The sequence below is a fragment of the Podarcis vaucheri genome (assembly GCF_965113315.1).
Source record: "Podarcis vaucheri genome assembly, chromosome: 15".
In the NCBI taxonomy this organism is placed as follows: Eukaryota; Metazoa; Chordata; class Lepidosauria; order Squamata; family Lacertidae; genus Podarcis; species Podarcis vaucheri.
In genome coordinates this window covers 34,184,716-34,205,142 of record NC_138753.1, presented here as the reverse complement: position 1 = coordinate 34,205,142, position 20,427 = coordinate 34,184,716, and the positions used below count along the sequence as shown (strand labels likewise).

Genomic DNA, 20,427 nt, shown 5'->3' with positions numbered 1-20,427 from the left:
CCCCCCCAAATCAACAACTTTGGTCGGCCCTTTGGCCAGCCCTCATGGCCCTTCACTTCATCAAATCTGGCCCTCTTTGAAAAAAGTTTGGACACCACTGGTCTAGTTCAAGGACTCATTCCAGCCAGTGAAAAGCACTCAAGGAGGACTCAAAGCAGACCTGGTGAGGGTCGTGACCTGATGAAAACCCTGACAGTCAGACATCCCAGCCTAGGGTTATCCACCCTTTGCTCACAGTGAATTGCCCCTTACAGCAGAGTCAAGTTTGTTTTTTAACCCACCTGTTGGAAATGTATGCATGTAACCACATTTCCCTTGCTGCTCAGTTAATTCAGATGTTCTCGTAATGAAACAAAGAGCAACTTAATGGCTTTATAGGAGTCCTTAAATGGCTCCTAAGAGGACAGCCTTTGTCGTACAAAGGGGAAACACAGGGGAAACACAGTTGGCCAGAGTTCTGCGGTTGGGAGTTGCAGGGAGATTAAGAACTTCTGTAAAGAACTGCTGGCATGCCAACAGCATACAAATGGACTACTTAACGCAGGAGCAAATACTACCAAAGCAGATTCAGCATTGGTTAATCTTCTTCCTTTTTTAAAAGGCATTTGAAACAGGCCACAGCCTCTTGCATCCCCCCCAAGCTTTGTGCTCTGACTTCCAGAGCTGAAAGTCTTGTGACTGGCTCTGAGGGAAGCGAAAATGAGTATGAATGAATGAACAGATAGATGTTGAATTGAACAAAGAGCCCATGATTGGTCAACGAGAGGGAGGCACCTTTTGCCAGAGTGCCTTTGACCTTGACAAAGAGGCACTGAGGTTTGAAATACCCTCACGAATAACCCTCCAAATTGCTTGATGACTCTCGCCTTTATCAGAATGTACTCTTAGTAGCACATTCAACCTATTTACGTTAAATCAGACCACTGGTTTATCTAGTCCAGAATGGTTGAGTATCTACTCCAAGGGGTAGCCAACAAGGTGTCTTCCATGTGTGGTTGGATTCCAGCTCCCATCATCCCTGACCATTGACCAAGCAGGCTAGGCAGTGGTGGCCGGTTCCCTTTTAGGACTGGTACAGTAGCCAACAGAAGGTCAAGGCAACCACAGGCAGAGCTCACACATTCCTGTCTCCATCCTGCTCCCTGCTGAGTTCTGCAAGGGACACATTGAGACAGAGGTGGAGGAGGCTGACAGCCAGGGCCAGTTGTAAGTAAGAAGGCAGGAGGACTTGGAGGGATCAAGTCGAAGGTTGGTGGGGCCATGCCCCATCTGCCTTAATGGGCCAGCTTTCACTGCAGTCAGGGTTCATGGGAGTCCAGCAACCTCTGGAGAGCATCATCCCATCGGCTCCCAAGAGTCTCCCTCGTCCAGCAGCATCTATCTAATGTGGAGTAGGGCTTTCTAGCACTAGTATGTAATGTTACCATGTAGTATTCAGGTCCACCCCCCCAACCCCAGACAGTGGAGTGTTAGAGGCATATGTGGATATTATGGGTTTTCAATGAGAATTCTGTAAGTAGAGCTGTCAGTGGGGATGGAAGGAGCTGTAAATTTTGCTTCTCTCAGGTTCTCATTTTCTCAGTCTCAAATGCAGTTCTCCATATTTCTACAGCAATTTTAAAAAAATTCTCATGGAAATCTACCTGCATTTTAGTGTGAATTTATCCTGATAAATACTTTTTGTGTGTGTACAGTGGTACCTCGGGTTACATACGCTTCAGGTTACAGATGGTTCAGGTTACAGACTCCGCTAACCCAGAAATAGTACCTCTGGTTAAGAACTTTGCTTCAGGATGAGAACAGAAATCATGCTCTGGTGGCACAGCAGCAGCAGGAGGCCCCATTAGCTAAAGTTGTTGTCAGGGAACTGCCATCAGAGGTGAGAGGAGAGGTAAGACACTCCAATGATGCAGGGGAGGGAACTAGCGAGGAGAGAGAGCTTCTGCTGGGAAGGAAATCCAGGGGACACCAGGGAGAAAGGGGAGACTGAGAGTACGGCAGAGGGGAGGCTCCGAGACTCTTCCAGTGAAATCAGCGGAGAGAGCACAGGACCTCCGCTTGGCACGCCCACGCTGCGCAGAAAGCTTCTGCACAGAGAATCTAGGAGGAGACTTGGAGTCAAGCAACTTTTATGTTGGAAGAAATTTAGGTCACGCCCACTGACGGATTCTGCCAGTGACTAAGACAGTCGCGTTGTAAGGGCTGTCAAACCAGGGAAAGGTTTAGCTATACAACCAGCTTGGAGCAGTTTGCAGTTTACGCACAAGCAACCCCAATTCCCATTACAGTGGTGCTTCAGGTTAAGAACAGTTTCAGGTTAAGAACGGACCTCCGGAACAAATTAAGTACTTAACCTGAGGTACCACTGTATGCAGTTTTGACTAATGTGTACATATTTCCCTTCAATATAAGGCACTTATGCACGTCATTTCCACTAAGATATTCATTGTTATACATGCTTTCCTCTAGTACAGTGGTACCTCGGATTACATACGCTTCAGGTTACATACGCTTCAGGTTACACACTCCGCTAACCCAGAAATAGTGCTTCAGGTTAAGAACTTTGCTTCAGGATAAGAACAGAAATCGGGCTCTGGTGGTGCGGTGGCAGCAGGAGGCCCCATTAGCTAAAGTGGTGCTTCAGGTTAAGAACAGTTTCAGGTTAAGAAAGGACCTCCAGAACGAATTAAGTACTTAACCTGAGGTACCACTGTATATACATTTTTGCAAACAATGTTTGGGCAACTGAATGGCAAAATTTACATAGGTGTGAATTTTGGGTGGCTGTGTTTTGGTTTGTGAAAATGTTTTGGAAAATGTGAAGTTGATAGATTCACCATTGGGTTAAATTTCTCCCTCACCCCTGGCTGTCAATGTGGGTTGCCCTGAATCCAGATCTCATAAAACTCATAGAAAGACTGTTGAAAGCCTGGAATATTCAGGTGATGTGACAGTGGGAGCAAAGGTGACTCAAGAAGGTGTAATGAAGGGTAGAGATGAGTCATTCTTTTTCCTTCTCACTAGACAGGGAAGGGGCAGAACCAGATGTGTGTACAAGCAGAAATCAAAGGGAGAAAGCCAGCAGTTTTGAGAGGAATGGCAGAGACATAGATACAGCCGAGTTCCCTTCTGCAGGAACCCTCTGGTGCTGTTAACCTAAATATAAGATGGGGAAACAGTACATGTTGCTCAAGCTGTATATATGTTTAAATAAACTATGTCTCACAACATATCAGCCAGGTTGCTGGATCAGGCCAAAGGCCCATGTAGTCCAGCATCCTATTCCCACAGTGGCCAATCTATAGGCACCAACTCTATAGGGCTGAGGTGTCTTCAGCCCCCTCAATGTCAAAATGCTGATGAATTTTCACAAGGCCTTTTTTAAAAAATTGCAAACTGGTGTGAAAAATGTGAAAAGCTGAATTTAAGATTGGAAAAAAGAGAATCCGAGAGAAACTGGAAAAAACAACAACAACAGATTCCCCGTGCTCCCAGCATCCCTATTTGTGGTAGAGGCATACAGATGTGTGCAAGTTCAGCCCTTTGCAAACGGTAGCTCGGAACATCATACAGAGGCTGAGCAATTCCCTCCTCCCTCCCCCTTTTCACTGCCTCCTCCTGTCTCACACCTTGTCAAAGTAGGAGAAAGTGGATCCAAAACGCAGGTGGCAGGTGGCAGACTCCGTCCATTTACATGCAAGACGTGAGTCCTGTCACTAGCTGAGCAGAGGCAGGGGTGGTGTAGGAGCGGGGCTGAGGAATTGTTCTGTAAGTGATGGAGGAGCGCTCTGCACGGAAATGGGCTCGTTCATTTATTGAAACCACTCCAACATCCTGGCAGAGGTGTGAGAGATGGACGCGACCCGGAGAGTCACTTAGAAACCTGGCGCTGTGCCAAGGAGGAGGGAGCTCCCCAGTCATAGCCTGCTTTTGCGTGCTGGGCAAACTGCAAACAGCCATAATCTAGACTGCTGTACTGGGATGTGGGCAGAGGTGGGCAGCACTTGCCTGCAAACGTTTTGGGCTTCTGTCAGTGTTGCCCAGGGGTAGGACCTGGATCTGACTGGTGGGTCAAATTGTTATCCTCTACACACCTCAGGGGTCAAGCTGCCCATCTACCAGTTGTCTGACATCACAATGATGTCAAGTGCCCACAATGATGTCAAGTGCCTTGCAGAATGCTTTGCAAAGAGCTTTACAACACCTGGCAGTCTGGCAGTCAGCTGGTCGCTGGGCCCTGCAAAGCCCCTTGCAACATGTTCCATGAGACCCGACTCTCATCTGAAGTGCTTTGCAAGGGACTTGGCAAGACCCAATGATCAACCGAATGCCTCTTCACAGGGCAGCAGTGCCTGCAACTCCACCTTTGATGGAACCAGACCTTTACCTGCCCCACATCTGATCTCATGGACTGGCTGGATGTAGAGGAGTGGTTGGAGGCACCAGCTGGGGAACCCCTAAGGGAACCCCATGGGGAAGAAGGCTCAGAGCCAGGGGATTGGTAGTGGGATGACCATGCATGGTCAGAGGGAGAAGAGGGAGCAGACTGGAAGGAGGAGGTGTCAGATGTTGAAGAGGCAACAGGGTTCAGTGAGCAGGAAGAGGCTGTGGTAGAGAGCAGTCCAGAATCAGAGGCAGGAGAGGAGGGGGGGCAGGAGACAGAGGTGAGGCAGGCTGCTGAAGAAGCCAGGGAGTCTCCCGCTCCTGCTGAAACCAGCTTCCGTCCTCCCTGGTCTTCTACAACACAGAGAGGAATGAAGAGAGTGGAGCAATGAGAGACAACAGGGCTTTAGGCTGCTGGGGAAGGAACCTGGGGAGGAGCCTTGGAGATTAGTGGGAAGATGGGGACCTTCAGTCCTTGCAGCTGCCTCATTGGGCAAGACCTACTGGGAAGGGTTGCTGTGACCTCTAGACCTGAGCTGTTTTTGTTTCTTTGAATAAAGAGTTAACTTTACAGACATCAGATGCTTTACTGTGTTATTGCTGACCTATGCCTGATTCCAGCTCCTGACACCTGATGTCATAGTTGCTTGGCTGAATTGTCCTCCTGGGCCAGATGTTCCCCATCCCTGATGTTCCCCCAACCCATTGGTTTTGCCAGGCATGTCTGCAGTTGAGAAGCCATCTGCTTCTCAATGACATCTAAGGGAGATGTCATTGTGGCACACTGACTGGCCATTTAAGATTTTGCTTCTAGTTCCTGGTGTTGGAACTGGCATGCAAACCCAGCATATTTTGTTTGGGGGCATAGTCTGAAGAGGGCATATGGTGCAGTGACCTTGCTGAAGATAGGCAGGTCTAGAACCTCTGCCCAAATAAAGTGGTAAAAGTTGGGATTATGGGATAGGGCAGATCGGAAAGAACCCAGAGAAACAATGATTTCCCCTGGGAAATAACTCACAGATCTTTTCTGAACTTCTCAGGTTTCAGAACATGCTGCCTGTACATAGTCTTACCATTCACTCCTGGTCCCTTGCCAAAGGGCCTCACCAAATATCCCTTTGGTGTAACACCAGATTTATGGCACCAGAGCTAGAAGAAATTTGAATCCACCTGCAAAAGGTTGCTTCAATTCTGTCCCTCCACATGTCCCTGTTGTGATGGGCAGGAAAGGGTGATCTCCTGCTTGATTTAGAATAGGATCAGGAATGGATGATGACACTTCTGTTGTTTCAGCGGGTCAACCAGGAACCATTCCTCTAAGCAGCACAACCGAATAACCTTTTTCTCCAGCCTCTTGCCTCCGAGTGTGCCTATATTGCAGTCAGACCAATGATGAAGATGAACTAATATATAGTTTCAGATAATCATATATTTGCACCAAAGCGTGCATCTGGGGCATGATGGGAATGCAGCCAAGGAATGACTGTTTTCTGATATTTTCCATAGCTTTTATACCAGGCTAAAAACAAGAGATAGAAAAGTTCTTGGTTAGTGACATTCATAGCACACATGCTATTATTTCTGTACTTGAACAGGTGTACCTGTAATTGCTATATGGATCCTCCCATGGACTTGGTCCTTCAGCAACAAGACAAAGATTCCCTGCCGGCAACCAGCGAGTCCCTGGGAGAAAGCCATACCTTCCCCACACTGCCTTACAGCCGTCTTTCTGCAGCCTCGATCTCTGTATCTCTCAATGATGATCGGGAGACGGTTCTGACCCCTGAGGAGGTGGCCGAATACCTAGAGTTCAGTGAAGAGGCAGAGCATCAAAGGTAAGAGCAATGCAGTCCACACAATGTAGCTTCTCAAGGACAATGTAGATGGTGGCTCTGCTCCTAGTCTGTTGTTCGCTCCTCCTACCCTGACATTAGCTGTTGCAAGAGACACAAGCATCCCTCTGAATACCCCAAAGAGGTAACTTAACAGCCCAGTCCTCATCACACATACTCTTTCCTCATCACACATACTGTTTCCTGCTTGGCAGGGGGTTGGACTCGATGGCCCTTGTGGTCTCTTCCAACTCTATGATTCTATGATTCTAAAAGCTTGCTTTCGCTGGGATTTATTTCCAAGTCTGCCAGTTGATGACAGCACGTGTTGGCTCCTTCCCGTGACCTCATTGTCCCTGACCAATGCAGTGTAATGTAATATATTGACTAAGGTGTCAATGCCCCCACAGGCATGATGAATCCACTGACCTTTGGTAAGTCATTGTCTCTTAATTCACGGTCCCTTCCTTCTGGCTACTCTGCCAAGCTGTTGTGAACATGATGGAGTTGATCTCCAGGAAGTACTGTAGATTCTTAGAAAGAGCTACAGTATAGCCATGTTGCAAAAGACTCCACTCCATTTTTCCATTTGGTTTTCCATCTCCTGCTCCAATATCCTGTTAGTGTTCAGTGGCCTCCTCATTGGGTTGTTTTCGAGAGACCCCACCCAAGACCCTCCTCTTCAAAATACTTTTTGTACTTCTGCAAACCTCATGATTCCTCTGACTACTGACCCCTTTCTCCTGGCACTCACACCCTGAACATCGGAAACAGAGGGAATGGCGAGAACATGGTAAGCATGTTATGAGGAACATTGTTTCATATTACAACCTTGTGCATTATCTTGTGGTTTTCAAGAAGCTAAACTGAGCACCAAGTAATGGCCCTCAGAGTCTGAACACTGGAAACAGAAAGAAAGCTACGTTATTACTATATGTTATTGCCTAGTGGTGCAGTTTTAAGGTTAATAGTTCTTGTTTGTTGCTCCTCTGTGTGCTAATAACTTTGAAAGGCTTATTCTTTTACTTACATTAGCTGTTTGAGCTGTTAAAGAGTTGACCTCTCTGCTCCACTTTGAAATAGTATGTCCATAATCAGATTTCGGGATGCATAACTTGCCTGCTCTAATGTCCAATTAAGCCAGTTTTTCTGTTCTGGATCAGAGCAAAGGTCAGTCTAATTCAGCAGTTTGTCTCGCACAGTGCTCAGCCAGAAGTCTTTGGGAAGGACGTAAACAGAGCACAAGGATGATGGCAATGATGGGGCAGTGGTGACTTTGGCTATCATTGGTTACGTTGGATTAACCAGCATTAATAGACCAGAATGGGAGCTAATGGTTCAGAGATGGTCCCTGATAGTTTGGGATAGCTCTGTTTTTGAATGAGACACCCAGCAGAGCTCAGAGAAGGTGACACACCTGCTGCTAATGGAAGAGGGTGGGTGTGTTATGTATGTAAGAAGCTGCAGTTCACAGTTTTGCAGTTGGAATGTGAAGGAGAAAGAGATGAGAGTGTTACCCAGAGGCAGCTGAAACGAGGGGTGCAATCTTGAGGAGTCGGTCCAATTGCTTGCTTGGGTATCTTCTGCCTTGTAGCAGCACCTCCTGTTTGTCTCCACTTACAATTTGTTTGCACATTTTAAGCAAGGCAAAAATTATACAGACACCTTAAGTCTCCAGTGATCTCTCCAGGGCAATGGTTCTCAAAGTGTGTGGCACACAACATTGTTGTGGCAGGAGAGGATGGCAATTATGATTTGAAGGCTCAAGGAAATTCAAAGAAACGTTTGAACATCTCAGTATATATTGCAGAATATGGATAGATACCTTTTCAAAATGAGAGCAAGAGCATCAAGTGTATGGGAATGATTTGTGTTCTTATGTAGCTGCATTGCTTTCTGCTTTCTTGAGGTCCCATGATCAGATTATAAAGTACTTCTGTTCTATGTTATTAATCAAGCATTGCTAGGAGTTGTTTATTTTTGTTTTCCAGTGTCTTTATTATATAAAAAAGAATTGGTGTGGCATGAGCACACTTTTATTCTGGAAGTGTGGCCCAGAGAAAAAAGTCTGAGAACTCCTCTAGGGCCCGAAAATTTGAAATCCTGAATTTTTAGAGTGGCAAGGAGGGTAAAAATGGAACCTGAAACCAGAGGGATGATTTTAGAAGAGCAGTAAAATTGGAAGAAAAGTTCAGGGGTGGGTTTGCTGCTTTTCTTCTTTCTCTTCCTCTCTCCTCCTCCATTCAAAGAAAGCACAGTGTCTCTGAAACCCAAATTCAAACCACAGTGCTTGGATTATTGCACAAATATGCTGTCTTAGCTCTGTGTCCTGATTTGTTCCAACCAGTTCTGTGTTGGTTTCTGTTCTGTCTTCTAGCCAAGCCTAATAGCCCCAGGGAGGTGGCCCCCTGCACATTCCCTAGAAAAACGTAAAGGTGGTTCATGTATGCTACATGTGCTTTTCTGCAAAGGAGAAAATCTCAGTTCCACAATGCACGGATGTTCTTCTGACATGGAAGAGACTTGTGCATCTCTCTGCATGGGATGTGCACAAGTTCCTCTTTGGAACAGTATCTGGAGGAGGTGGGGGAGTAATTTGAATATCCAATTCATGGCAGAGCCTTAAAGAACTTTGCCATAAATGACTTGGACAGATAAATGCTTTCTTAGGGCAAAATCCATTGCCTATTTCACCCATCCTTTGATTAGGTAAAGGTAAAGGGGCCCCTGACCATTAGGTCCAGTCGTGACCGACTCTGGGGTTGCAGCGCTCATCTCGCTTTATTGGCCAAGGGAGCCGGTGTACAGCTTCTGGGTCATGTGGCCAGCATGACTAAGCCACTTCTGGTGAACCAGAGCAGTGCATGGAAACACCGTTTACCTCCCCACTGGAGCGGTACCTATTTATCTACTTGCACTTTGGCGTGCTTTCGAATTGCTAGGTTGGCAGGAGCAGGGACCGAGCAATGGGAGCTCACCCCTTCATGGGGATTCGAACCGCCAACCTTCTGATCGGCAAGTCCTAGGCTCTGTGGTTTAACCCACAGCACCACCTGCATCCCTGCGTCCTTTGATTATGGGAGACCAAAAACACAAAACTTTATTTTTATTTATTGTTATTCATATGAAGTATTTTCATATGAAGTATTTCATTTTCATACTTCATTGAGTATTTTTTTTTTTATCCTAGAGTGGGCAAGAATGGAACAAAGCAATAAGGTTATACTGGAGTAGACAAAAATACAAAATCCTTAAAAAACAACAACAACAGGTCCAGGAAATAACAGCAAATCAATAGTTCCACTATAAGACAAGCCAAATAATTGAAGTTTGCAATTTAACCAAACACCTAGGTATTCAGCATTCACAGGAACTAACTTTGCCTGCCCACACTGGCTCCTGCACTTGGTACAACCCCCTAAGAAATTCTCTCCCCAAGTTCTGCAGAAGTGGGCTGGCCCTGGGCAGGGTTACTACCCCAGTGCACTGCTTGGCACAACATCCGGATATGATGGATGCACGAGCCGCTCGCGCTCCCTGATTTGCTTTGATGCCTTTGGTTCACAACGTGAAGGTCTGTGTCATGCAGCCCAAGCTGGCACTGCTCTCCCCCTTGCCCCAGGGTGGGTTGAAGGACCTCCTGGGCATGCGACCCCTTTCCCCACCCTGGTCTTGTGGGAACTGCACTTAACAGGAAGCCTCCAGCCCCATCCTTCTGCCAGCCGAAGCCTCGCTGGCTGCAATTAGCTAATGCGCTGTAACTGCTGCCTCTGCAGTTTGGGGACGGCTCTCCCCGCAAGACCGACTCCTTACACTTTTGTAATTGGGGCTGGGACATGGAGTTGCTGATTTTACGGGAAGCTCATTGATCCCACTCAGATAATTACAGCTCCATTTGGAGCCTAGGCGGGACAACTGCCTGCCAGCTTAAGACATGTTTAACAAGCCTCAGCCGGTCTGGCTTGCCAGCTGCCTGGCCTCCCTGCTGCAAGCCACATCTCCTCTTCAGGAGCGGGGAATCGGGTATACACTCTGCTTCCCTGGTATGACAGAGAGTCTAGTGTTGTTGTAGTGCAAAGTGTAAGAAGTTGCCTTAAAGGTAAAGGATCCCTGACAGTTAAGTCCAATCACGGACGACTCTGGGGTTGCAGTGCTCATCTCGCTTTATTGGCCGAGGGAGCCGGCGTACAGCTTCCGGGTCATGTGGCCAGCATGACTAAGCCGCTTCTGGCAAACCAGAGCAGCGCATGGAAATGGCATTTACCTTCCCGCTGGAGTGGTACCTATTTATCTACTTGCACTCTGACGTGCTTTTGAACTGGTAGGTTGGCAGGAGCAGGGACTGAGCAACAGGAGCTCACCCGTCGCGGGGATTTGAACTGCGGACCTTCCGATTGGCAAGCCCTAGGCTCTGTGGTTTAGACCACAGCACCACCCACATCCCTAAGAAGTTGCCTTAAAGGTAAAGGGACCCCTGACCATTAGGTCCAGTCATGACCGACTCTGGGGTTGTGGCGCTCTTCTCGCTTTAATCGCTGAGGGAGCCGGCGTACAGCTTCCGGGTCATGTGGCCAGCATGACTAAGCCACTTCTGGTGAACCAGAGCAGTGCACAGAAACACCATTTACCTTCCCGCTGGAGTGGTACCTATTTATCTACTTGCACTTTGACATGCTTTTGAACTGCTAGGTTGGCAGGAGCTGGGACCGAGCAATGGGAGCTCACCCCATTGCGGGGATTCAAACTGCCAACCTTCTGATCGACAAGCCCTAGGCTCAGTGGTTTAGACCACAGCGCCACCCACATCCCTAAGAAGTTGCCTTATACGTGTTCAAATCTTTGGCCCCATCTCCAGTGCCTGGCTCCTCTAACTGGGAGCAGAGTCTTGCCCAGTCTGCTGTCTGAGTCTCTGAAGTAGGACGTTGAACCTGAGATCATCTATGTGCACAGCATATTTTCTGCTGTTGAACTATAGCGGAGAAACTCAGGTCTGAAGCCCAAATGAGGCTTTCCAGACCTCTCTATCTGACTCACGGGACTCCCCCTCCCCCACAGGCCACCCCCCCTTTTCCTAGTCCTGCTCTGCCCCTTCCTGGGTCTTTTTGCTTGGTTGGATAACACCACAACTGGAAGAAGTGGGAGGCACAATGGAGAGATGGAAACCTCTGCAACCCTAACAGTTGTTAATCTCAGAGCCAAGCAACACATTGAGACTCATTTATCCCTTATCTGAGCCCGTGAGCCTGGGCACTCCAGAACATGCTCACGACTGAACATCAGAAATCAAAATTCAGCAGTGACAACAACAAACAGGGAGTGAGAACAGAGGGAGGGGAGCCAGGGGAGAGGGCAGGGAAGGAAAGAAGGGGCTGCACTGTTTTATCGCGATAATGTGAGAACCCTAAGGAAGGAAGGAAAACAGTGGGTGGAAGGGGGAAAGAGAAATGGAGACGTTCCGTTCTCCCCATGATTCACATTTTTTTAGAAAATGGGATGTGTGGGAATCAGCACAGCACTAGCTCAAGGCTTCCCTTCCCGGCTGACATCTTGGTAAAAAGACCCCTTGCCATGGAAATTAGCATTCAGAAATAATCTCCCGTTGTTGCCAGTGAGACAGTCCCCCTCTCCTCTAACGCAACACCTGATACAGTGGTACCTCGGGTTACAGATGCTTCAGGTTACAGATGCTTCAGATTACAGACTCCGCTAACCCAGAAATAGTACCTCAGGTTAAGAACTTTGCTTCAGAATGAGAACAGAAATCGTGTGGCGGTGGTGCGGTGGCAGCGGGAGGCCCCATTAGCTAAAGTGGTACCTCAGGTTAAGAACAGTTTCAGGTTAAGAACGGACCTCCGGAATGAATTAAGTTCTTAACCCAAGGTACCACTGTACTTATTTTGAGCAGGGAAACCTTCAATACAATTGCTAACTCCCTAATCTTGAGGGGCTTTTTGTGCAGTTCATTTCAGGGCTCCAAGAACTGGCGTAGGCCTTTGGTTCCCTCTGCCCTATCCTGCCGATCCCCTTCATTCTGAAGTGGAGCCCCAACCCAGGATGCCTTAATATGTGGTGGGTTTCACCGTGCAATTTGCCTCTCCCTCCTTTTCATGCTAGGCTGCTGTCTCCGAGGCCTCTGGGCCTTAGGGCAGGATGTGGCCTGACCACAGCTTTTGAGTCAGTTGCATTCAGGGCTGACTGCAAAATGTTTTCCAGCCCCTTGGGAAAGGCTCGGAATGGCACGGTGGTTATGGAGGGACAAGAAACCTGCAGTTACACACACATACATCTATACACAAGCCATATCTAAAGGGTTGAGCACCGTAGCCACCTGAATGCTCCCCTGGAATGTCCCCAGGATCCACCGGCAAGCTGGCAATAAAACCCTCCATCAACAGCTGACAAATCCGCTTTCAGCTGGGATTTTCTGAGAGGTATTAGTAGAGCTGACGGTTGGCAGCTTTCAGGGCTGTGCAGTTGTGCCTTCAGGGCAGGACTTTGGGGCAGACGTCCAGGGCTCCACTCAGCGGAATGAGCAGGGCAGTCCTTTAACAGCAGCCAAGACTGGCTTTCCACATTTTGAAGTGAGCAAAGTTGTTCACATGACCACCCACACCGTAAAGGCCAAAATGGTCTTGCAGGCCACAGGAGGTGTGCTTGTGGGCTTCATGAAGAAGAAGAAGAAGAAGAAGAAGAAGAAGAAGAAGAAGAAGAAGAAGAAGAAGTAGTTTGGATTTGATATCCCGCTTTATCACTACCCGAAGGAGTCTCATAGCGGCTAACATTCTCCTTTCTCGTCCTCTCTCACAACAAACACTCTGTGAGGTGAGTGAGGCTGAGAGACTTCAGAGAATTGTGACTAACCCATGGTCACCCAGCAGCTGCATGTGGAGGAGCGGGGAATCGAACCCGGTTCACCAGATTATGAGTTCACTGCTCTTAACCACTACACCACACCAATAAGCCTGTGAGGAGGAGGTTCCCCCACCTAAAGAATCCTCCCCTCCCAATAAGATTATTTAAGTGCAGAGTCTAAAATTATCTTAGTGCCCTGCTGGGGCTTGGTGTGTGTGTCATAATAATATATACTCCACCCATCTGGCCAGGCTTCCCCGGCCACTCTGGGCAGCTCCCAACATAATATTTAAGACACGATAAAACATCAAACATTAAAAACTTCCCTAAACAGGGCTGCCTTCAGATGTCTTCTAAAAGTCAGATAGTTGCTTATTTCCTTGACCTCTGATGGGAGGGTGTTCCACAGGGGAGGCACCACCACCGAGAAGGCCGTCTGCCTGGTTCCCTGTGACCTCACTTCTGGCAGTGAGGGAACCACCAGAAGGCCCTCGGAGCTGGACCTCACTGTCCGGGCTGAATGATGGGGGTGGAGACGCTCCTTCAGGTATACTTTGCCGAGGCCAGTAACTTAATTCACAGGTAATGGGAGTAACTTAATTCACAGGTAATGTGTACAGAAATGCATGGACCAGAACAAGCTAGCCATAGAAATGTATTCTATGTGGTGGGGGGGATGAGACTGCTTTGCAAAAATGTGTATATGATGCGAAATTGCTGATGAATTTTCATGAAGGCTTAAAAATAAATAAATCACAAACTGATATGGAAATGTTGAGAACTGAACTTCAGATTGGAACCAGCCAGAAACAAAAAACGACTGATTTGCCCATCCCAAATGCAGAAGAATTCATCGCAAGGGTAAACAGGGCAACTGTGGAATGTAATAGACTGAAGAACAGAAAAGCTGAGCAATGTGCCAGTGGTTGGGTTGGAGTTGACAGAAACAAGCCCGTGCCGGGAATAGCACTCGCCTTCTTAAAGAGTTCTTTGCTGAGATTTACCTTGTAATTTAACCGGGACGATGTATCCCTGAAATGAAGAGTCGCATGAACAAGTTGCTAATTAAATCAAAAGCTCTGGATTGCTGGTTTCCTTTTCTGGCAGTTTCAGCTGCCCCCCCCCCCCGAATGCTCTTTAAAAGATGAACAGCATCATTCCACTCCATCCCAAATACCAAAGAGATCCTTGGCAGAGCTCCAGCATGGGCAATTTGCCTCTGTCAGGGATTTTGTGCGGGTTTAGCAAAAAATAAAATAAAGGAAGGGCACTTAAGCGAATAATGCAGGCAGATGGACACGGGTAACACTTGGAGAATTCTGGATGTTGCGACACTGCCAAAGCTTAAGAAGACCTCAGTTGGGTCATTTCTTGGGTGGGAAGCTGCTAGCAGGACGGAATGCTCCATGGAAATGTGCCAGGGAAACGGTGACCAAAATGATGAAGGGTTGGAGCATCCTGAAAGCGTTAGGAAGGGGCTGTTGAGCCATGGGAGATGTCCATTTGGGGCTGCAACTGATGGCGAGTGGTGGAGGGCAGAACCAGAAACAAAAGTGGCAGAGTTTGCAGCATTACAGGACTGTATAGCTCCCCTCTCCCTCTCTCTGTTTTTCTCTCTGTACCACCCTATTGCTGAAATGAGACTGCATGAGACTGAGACCTAAGGCCACAGTGGATCGCCACTTCCCGGAGCCTAAAGCATTTGGGCTTTTTATTTTATTTTATAGTCTATATCAGAGATGGCTCATAGCATCCTTGAACGATAGAGGTGGAGAGGTCCAGTCCAACCTCCCTCAAGAAGCAGGCAATCCAGTGCTAGAGCATCCCCAACCAATGGCTGTCTGACCTCAGCTTGAAGTCCTCCAAGGAGGGTAACCATCAGCCCTCTTAGCAGGGATGGGCAAATCCGTCACCTTTTGCTTCTCTATGTCTTCAAGTCTTCCAATCTTTTTCCAACCTTCAGTTTAGTTCTCTGCATTTCCCGATGCAAATGCACCACTATTTTGGGTGCGCATTTCTGTAATTTGGCATGCTTGTTTGCAACTTTGCCTAATATATGCATTATGTGCAAAGATGTTTCCCCTAATGAAGTGCATTTTTGTGTTATTTTATTCATTCATTCATTCATTCAATATTCACTGCCCTATACCCGGAGTCTCAGGGTGGTTCACAAACAAGATCACAACATATAAAATCAAACCAAAAACAATAACCAATTTTTTTAAAAAATAAAAAAAACCTAAAGAGCCACATTCTAAAAGGGTGTTGGATGTCAATAAGATCAACCAAACACCTGGTTAAAAAGGAATGTTTCTGCCTGGCGCCTAAACGTGTATAATGAAGGTGCCAGACGAACTTCCCTGGAGAGAGTATTCCATAGACGGGGAGCCATTTTCACCGACATGTGACTTTTTAGGCTCATGGTATTTCAATGTATGCATTTTTATAGACATTACTTGACTGGAGGTCTGCACAGCAAAATTCGGAGAAGTGCGAATTTCAAAGGACTCTTGTGTCCCCGTTCTTGTCCTGTTTAAGAAGTGCTAATGTGTATTGAATGCCACACATCTACTGATGCTGTTGGACCAATGTTGCTCATTTCTCCTTGCTAGACATGGCTTTAATTGCCTACTTTTATTGCCTTTCTCCTAAGGCAACAGAGCGACGGCGTTTCTGCTCCTCCGCGGGTCTTCTCCCCACCTCATACCTATGGCTACATCTGTGGTCCGCTGGCCTCCGAGCTGCTAGAGAACAGTGCCGTGGATGACGACGACGACCCCAACATGGAGGAGGAAGGTGGCTGCCGTTCCACAAAGTTCTTCCACAGTTTCTGCTGGACCCCTTCATCCAGCCTGAGTGAGGACGACGCCTCGCTGGGGGGCTCCCTGCTCAACGGGTGGGGATCTGTCTCGGAGGACAACGGCACCAGCACCCGCTGCAGCCTAGTCAGTTCCACCGACGGCTCCTTCCTTGTTGACGCCAGTTTTGCCCAAGCTCTGGCCGTGGCGGTGGACAGCTTCTGCTTTGGGCTGACCCAGAAGGACATTGACAAGGCGTTGACAGGTAACAGCATCCTTTCCTGGTGAAAATGTTCATAGGGGAACAGTTAGGGCCAGAGGCTTGCAAGGGCGATGTGGGGCTGTGCTTCCCTCCCTAAGCCTGGCAGAAACTTCCCGGACTTTGGGAAGGAGGCGCCAGGCTTTAATATTTTAATACTCTAATTTACCGGGAACATTTAAGAGACTAGCCTAGTCCCCCTAGTCCACTGACCGCACACCACCGCTTCCCTTCCTTGTAGCAAATAACTGGTGCCCTTCTGCTTATTTTTTTTTATTTGCTTGTTATTTTCAGGCCTTTCCATAAAAGGTGCCCAATGCGTCCAGCACCAGCCGAGTCCATCCACAAAATAAAAATAAAAATGAATTCACAAGCGAATAAGCAATATAGGAATCAAATCAGAGGAGAGCAGATTTTAACAAAACAGCAGCTTGTTAAAAAAATATAATTAAGGCAGATGGGGAGAGAAAATTTTATTGAAGAGTGGTCCATTTTTATTGCATTTTGGAGTAATAAGTAAGATAGGAATTATTGGGATCACTGTAAAACAGAAAGTGAGATTATGACAAGATAGAAATAGGTGTGAGTGTCTCTCAGATCTATCTATCATCTATTATCTATCATCTATCTATCTATCTATATCTATCTATCTATCTATCTATCTATCTATCATCTATCTATCTATCTATCATCTCTCTCTCTCTCTCTCTCTCTCTCTCTCTCTCTCTCAATCATCTAATCTATCATCTATCTATCTATCTATCTATCTATCTATCTATCTATCATCATCTATCTATCATCTATCTATCTATCATCTATCTATCTATCTCCCCACACATGTGCACAGTCACACACACAGAGGGAGAAACTATTTTTAACACTCGGTACAGCATTTTAGACAAGTTAGCTCTGGATTCTGGAGGGTGCAGTTAATCACTAAAAACATATATTTAGTCCAAGGACTAAGAAAACAAATTAATTTTTTATAGCAAAATGTTTCAGCTTCCTCCTTCTCCAGCTGCTCTGATGTGAATATAAAGCTAAAGCAAAATATGAGGGCTAGAGGCCATAAAATATTTGGTGGATAACATCCGTTTTATGGAGTATAATTATGTATTAGTTCTACTGATTATATGTATTCAGTTTTATTTGATTCTTTGTTTATCTGTACATAAAGAGAATTGTGTGGTTTTGGTGGGGGGGCACCCAGCAAAGGCTGAAATCCTACACCTACCTTCCTGCAAGTAAATCTCACTGAACTCAGCGGGACTTACTTCTGAGTAGATATGCATAGGCTTGTGCTGTAGTTTAGGGATACAGATTGAAACACAGAGCAAACCAAATCTGTGGAGGAGGTAAAATGCTTGTTGCTGTTGCTGCTGCTGCTTTTAAAAGGATATTAATTGTGCCTCATTATGGGGAAAAGTTCCTGTCAACGTAGCAGTTCGAAAGAATGTCAAAGTGCAAGTAGATAAATAGGTACCGCTCCGGTGGGAAGGTAAACGGCGTTTCTGTGCGCTGCTCTGGTTCGCCAGAAGCGGCTTAGTCATGCTGGCCAAATGACCTGGAAGCCGTATGCCGGCTCCCTCGGCCAATAAAGTGAGATGAGCACCGCAACCCCAGAGTCGGTCACGACTGGACCTAATGGCCTTTAAAGGTAAAGGTACCCCTGCCCATATGGGCCAGTCGTGACCGACTCTGGGGTTGCGTGCTCATCTCGCTTAAGAGGCCGGGAGCCAGTGCTGTCCGGAGACACTTCCGGGTCACGTGGCCAGCGTGACGAAGCTGCTCTGGTGAGCCAGCACCAGCGCAGGGCACGGAAATGCCGTTTACCTTCCCACTATAAAGCGGTACCTATTTATTTACTTGCACTTAGGGGTGCTTTTGAACTGCTAGGTGGGCAGGAGCTGGGACCGGGCAACGGGAGCTCACCCTGTTGCGGGGATTCGAACCGCCGACCATACGATCGTCAAGTCCTAGGCACTGAGGTTTTACCCACAGCACCACCCGTGTCCCCCTTTACCTTTAACCAACCTAGGGAGCCTCCTCCCCCTGGCTCTGCCCAGCCAGCTGACAGCTGACTCTACAAGTGTGTGAGAACAGAGCCTTGTCCTCCCTGGAGATGCCCTCTGGGACAGTGGAGTTCAGTTGCACGCAGGGTGTGATCCAGCCTCTCCGGTGCAGCCGACAGCCCCGTTGATTTATTCGGTATCTCCTGCTCAGGTTGTGGGCCCTTCCATTCAATCTCTGTTCCTCATAATAAGGCAGACGGCCAGGGAAGTGCGGTTTGATTTATCGTGGCAGTAATTTTCCCTTGTCATTCGAACGAGGCTTTTGTTTCAAGTTCTTCTCCCCGTATTGCAAACTTTGAGGGCCGTAAATGACAAGATTGATGGAGCAAGCGACAAAGAGGGGAGGCAGGAGGGGGAAAGAGCTTCCGGGCACAAATAGGCTGAAAATCCCTGAGCGACTGGCCAGCAGGCAGCTCCCGTTCCCCTGCCCCTCAAAGGCAGAGGGAGGATTGGTTTCGCACCTTCCTAACTGATGCCTTTGAAACTCTTCCAGCCTTTGTCCCCACCTCCCATGCAGGCTTCCATTGCGAGGTCAGGTAAGGCTTAGTGTGCTTGACCTTGGAATCACCTACACAGCAGCAATTAACATGTTGCAAAGTGCAGTATGCAAATGTGGCAATAGATGGCAACAGTGAGCTATGCAAAATTCAATGGATTTTTCAAAACGTTTTGAAATAAAGCATTTTTTTTAAAAAAAAAAATCTGTGTAGATTCCACCCCAGACAAGCCTTTTGGGCATCCTACCAGATTTCTGCATTTGGCATCGCAGCACAATCCATTCCAAGCCAGTTGGGAGACTGGCAGCAGCAGGGGTGTTGTATGGGGGTTGACCGGGGGGGGGGAAACCCCAAGTCTTTTCTGCCAAGCCTCAGTTCTCCTGCCCCTTCTCCCTCAACCCACATTTTAAAAAGGTTTTAAATATATATGTGATTAAAATGTAAAAACAAAACTTTTGCTTACAATGCACTGCAAAGTGCAGAGCCAATGAGACTCCATCTACACATTCTGTGGATTTAGGCTTGCTGGATATTGTGTATGTAAGGTAGCGATATCATCACCATCATCATCAGTAACATTTCTTACTTCTCCTTCTCCATAAGATCCCAGGACGGTGACACAATAGTATAAAAATACAAAATTATGTAAAACCGAGAGGGCTTCTGTAAATTTGCGGCTGTCCCTGGAAAATAGGGACACTCAGAGAATCTGCTCTTTGCTTCTGAGATGCATTCCCTCTTTTGCATACAAATGTATGCAAATATATGCAAATAACTTTCTCTCTCTTTTTTTAATTTAATTTCTTTGTTACTTCTTTTTTTTTCTTTATAATTTTTCTATTTTCTATTTTTTCCCCTTTTTTCCTTTTACCTGTTAAGAGATAATACATAATGTTTGTATAGACATGCAAATCTTTTAATCAATAAAGAATTGATGGTTCATTAAAAAAATTAAAAATACAAAAAACAAACAAAAAAAGTTAAAAATAAATGCACCCAGTGCGCATTTAAAGCTCATGGCTTCCCCCAAAGAAATCAGGGAACTGTGGCTTTTCCCCTCACAGAGTTGCAAATTCCCAGCACCCATAACAAACTACTGGGATTCTTTGGGAGAAGTTGTATGCTTTAAATGTGCATGGAATATGCTTTAAATGTTCAGTGCAGAGCTGTCCAAAGATGGGCTACAGAGGCGTTTCCACTAGCAGCTGGTGTGGCGGGATGGTAGTGCTCACCTGAGCTTCCAACAGCTGACTCCCTGCTGCTTACTGGGAGGGAGAAGGTCAGCATGGGGGCAAATGCCCCGGTGGAAACACTAAATTAGCTCTCACAGCGCTTTTGCACTGCACTGACTTCTCTACTGCCTTGCCTCTCCCCCTTTCCTCCCGGATAAGCAGCAGTCACTCAGCTTTTGGGAGGTCAGATGAGCATTGCTGTCCACTGCTGGAAGTTCCTCTGGCTATTGAGTGGTAACCAGGGCCTTGTAATTACGTGCAGTTGCTGGGCAAAGAAGGGGGGGAAATAAATGTGTGTTTGCATGTGCATGTATGTGCTTGAATGTTGGATTTGTTTTCATTGTAAAATGCACATGCACAGCAAGTTGTGGCAATAGATTATGGGCCCCATCTGCCTAAAAGGTGTTATGTACTTAAGTTCTCACCCTGGGCCAGCAGGGGGATACTGTAGATAGTTATGCAAATGAAGGATCGAAAGTGACGTTCAGTGATTGGATAGTTT

General features: G+C 46.9%; 1 protein-coding gene across 6 annotated transcripts in view; it reads left to right on the top strand.

Annotated features, from left to right (window-relative positions):
* Nucleotides 1–20,427, top strand: part of ROBO4 (roundabout guidance receptor 4) — a 102,537-nt gene that overhangs the window by 71,407 nt on the left and 10,703 nt on the right. For all 6 annotated transcript variants that reach the window (XM_082200260.1, XM_082200258.1, XM_082200256.1 and 3 more), the window contains 2 exons: nt 5,979–6,218; nt 15,721–16,130. In XM_082200260.1, the coding sequence (XP_082056386.1) occupies nt 5,979–6,218; nt 15,721–16,130 (650 nt within the window). The remainder of the gene's footprint in view (nt 1–5,978; nt 6,219–15,720; nt 16,131–20,427) is intronic.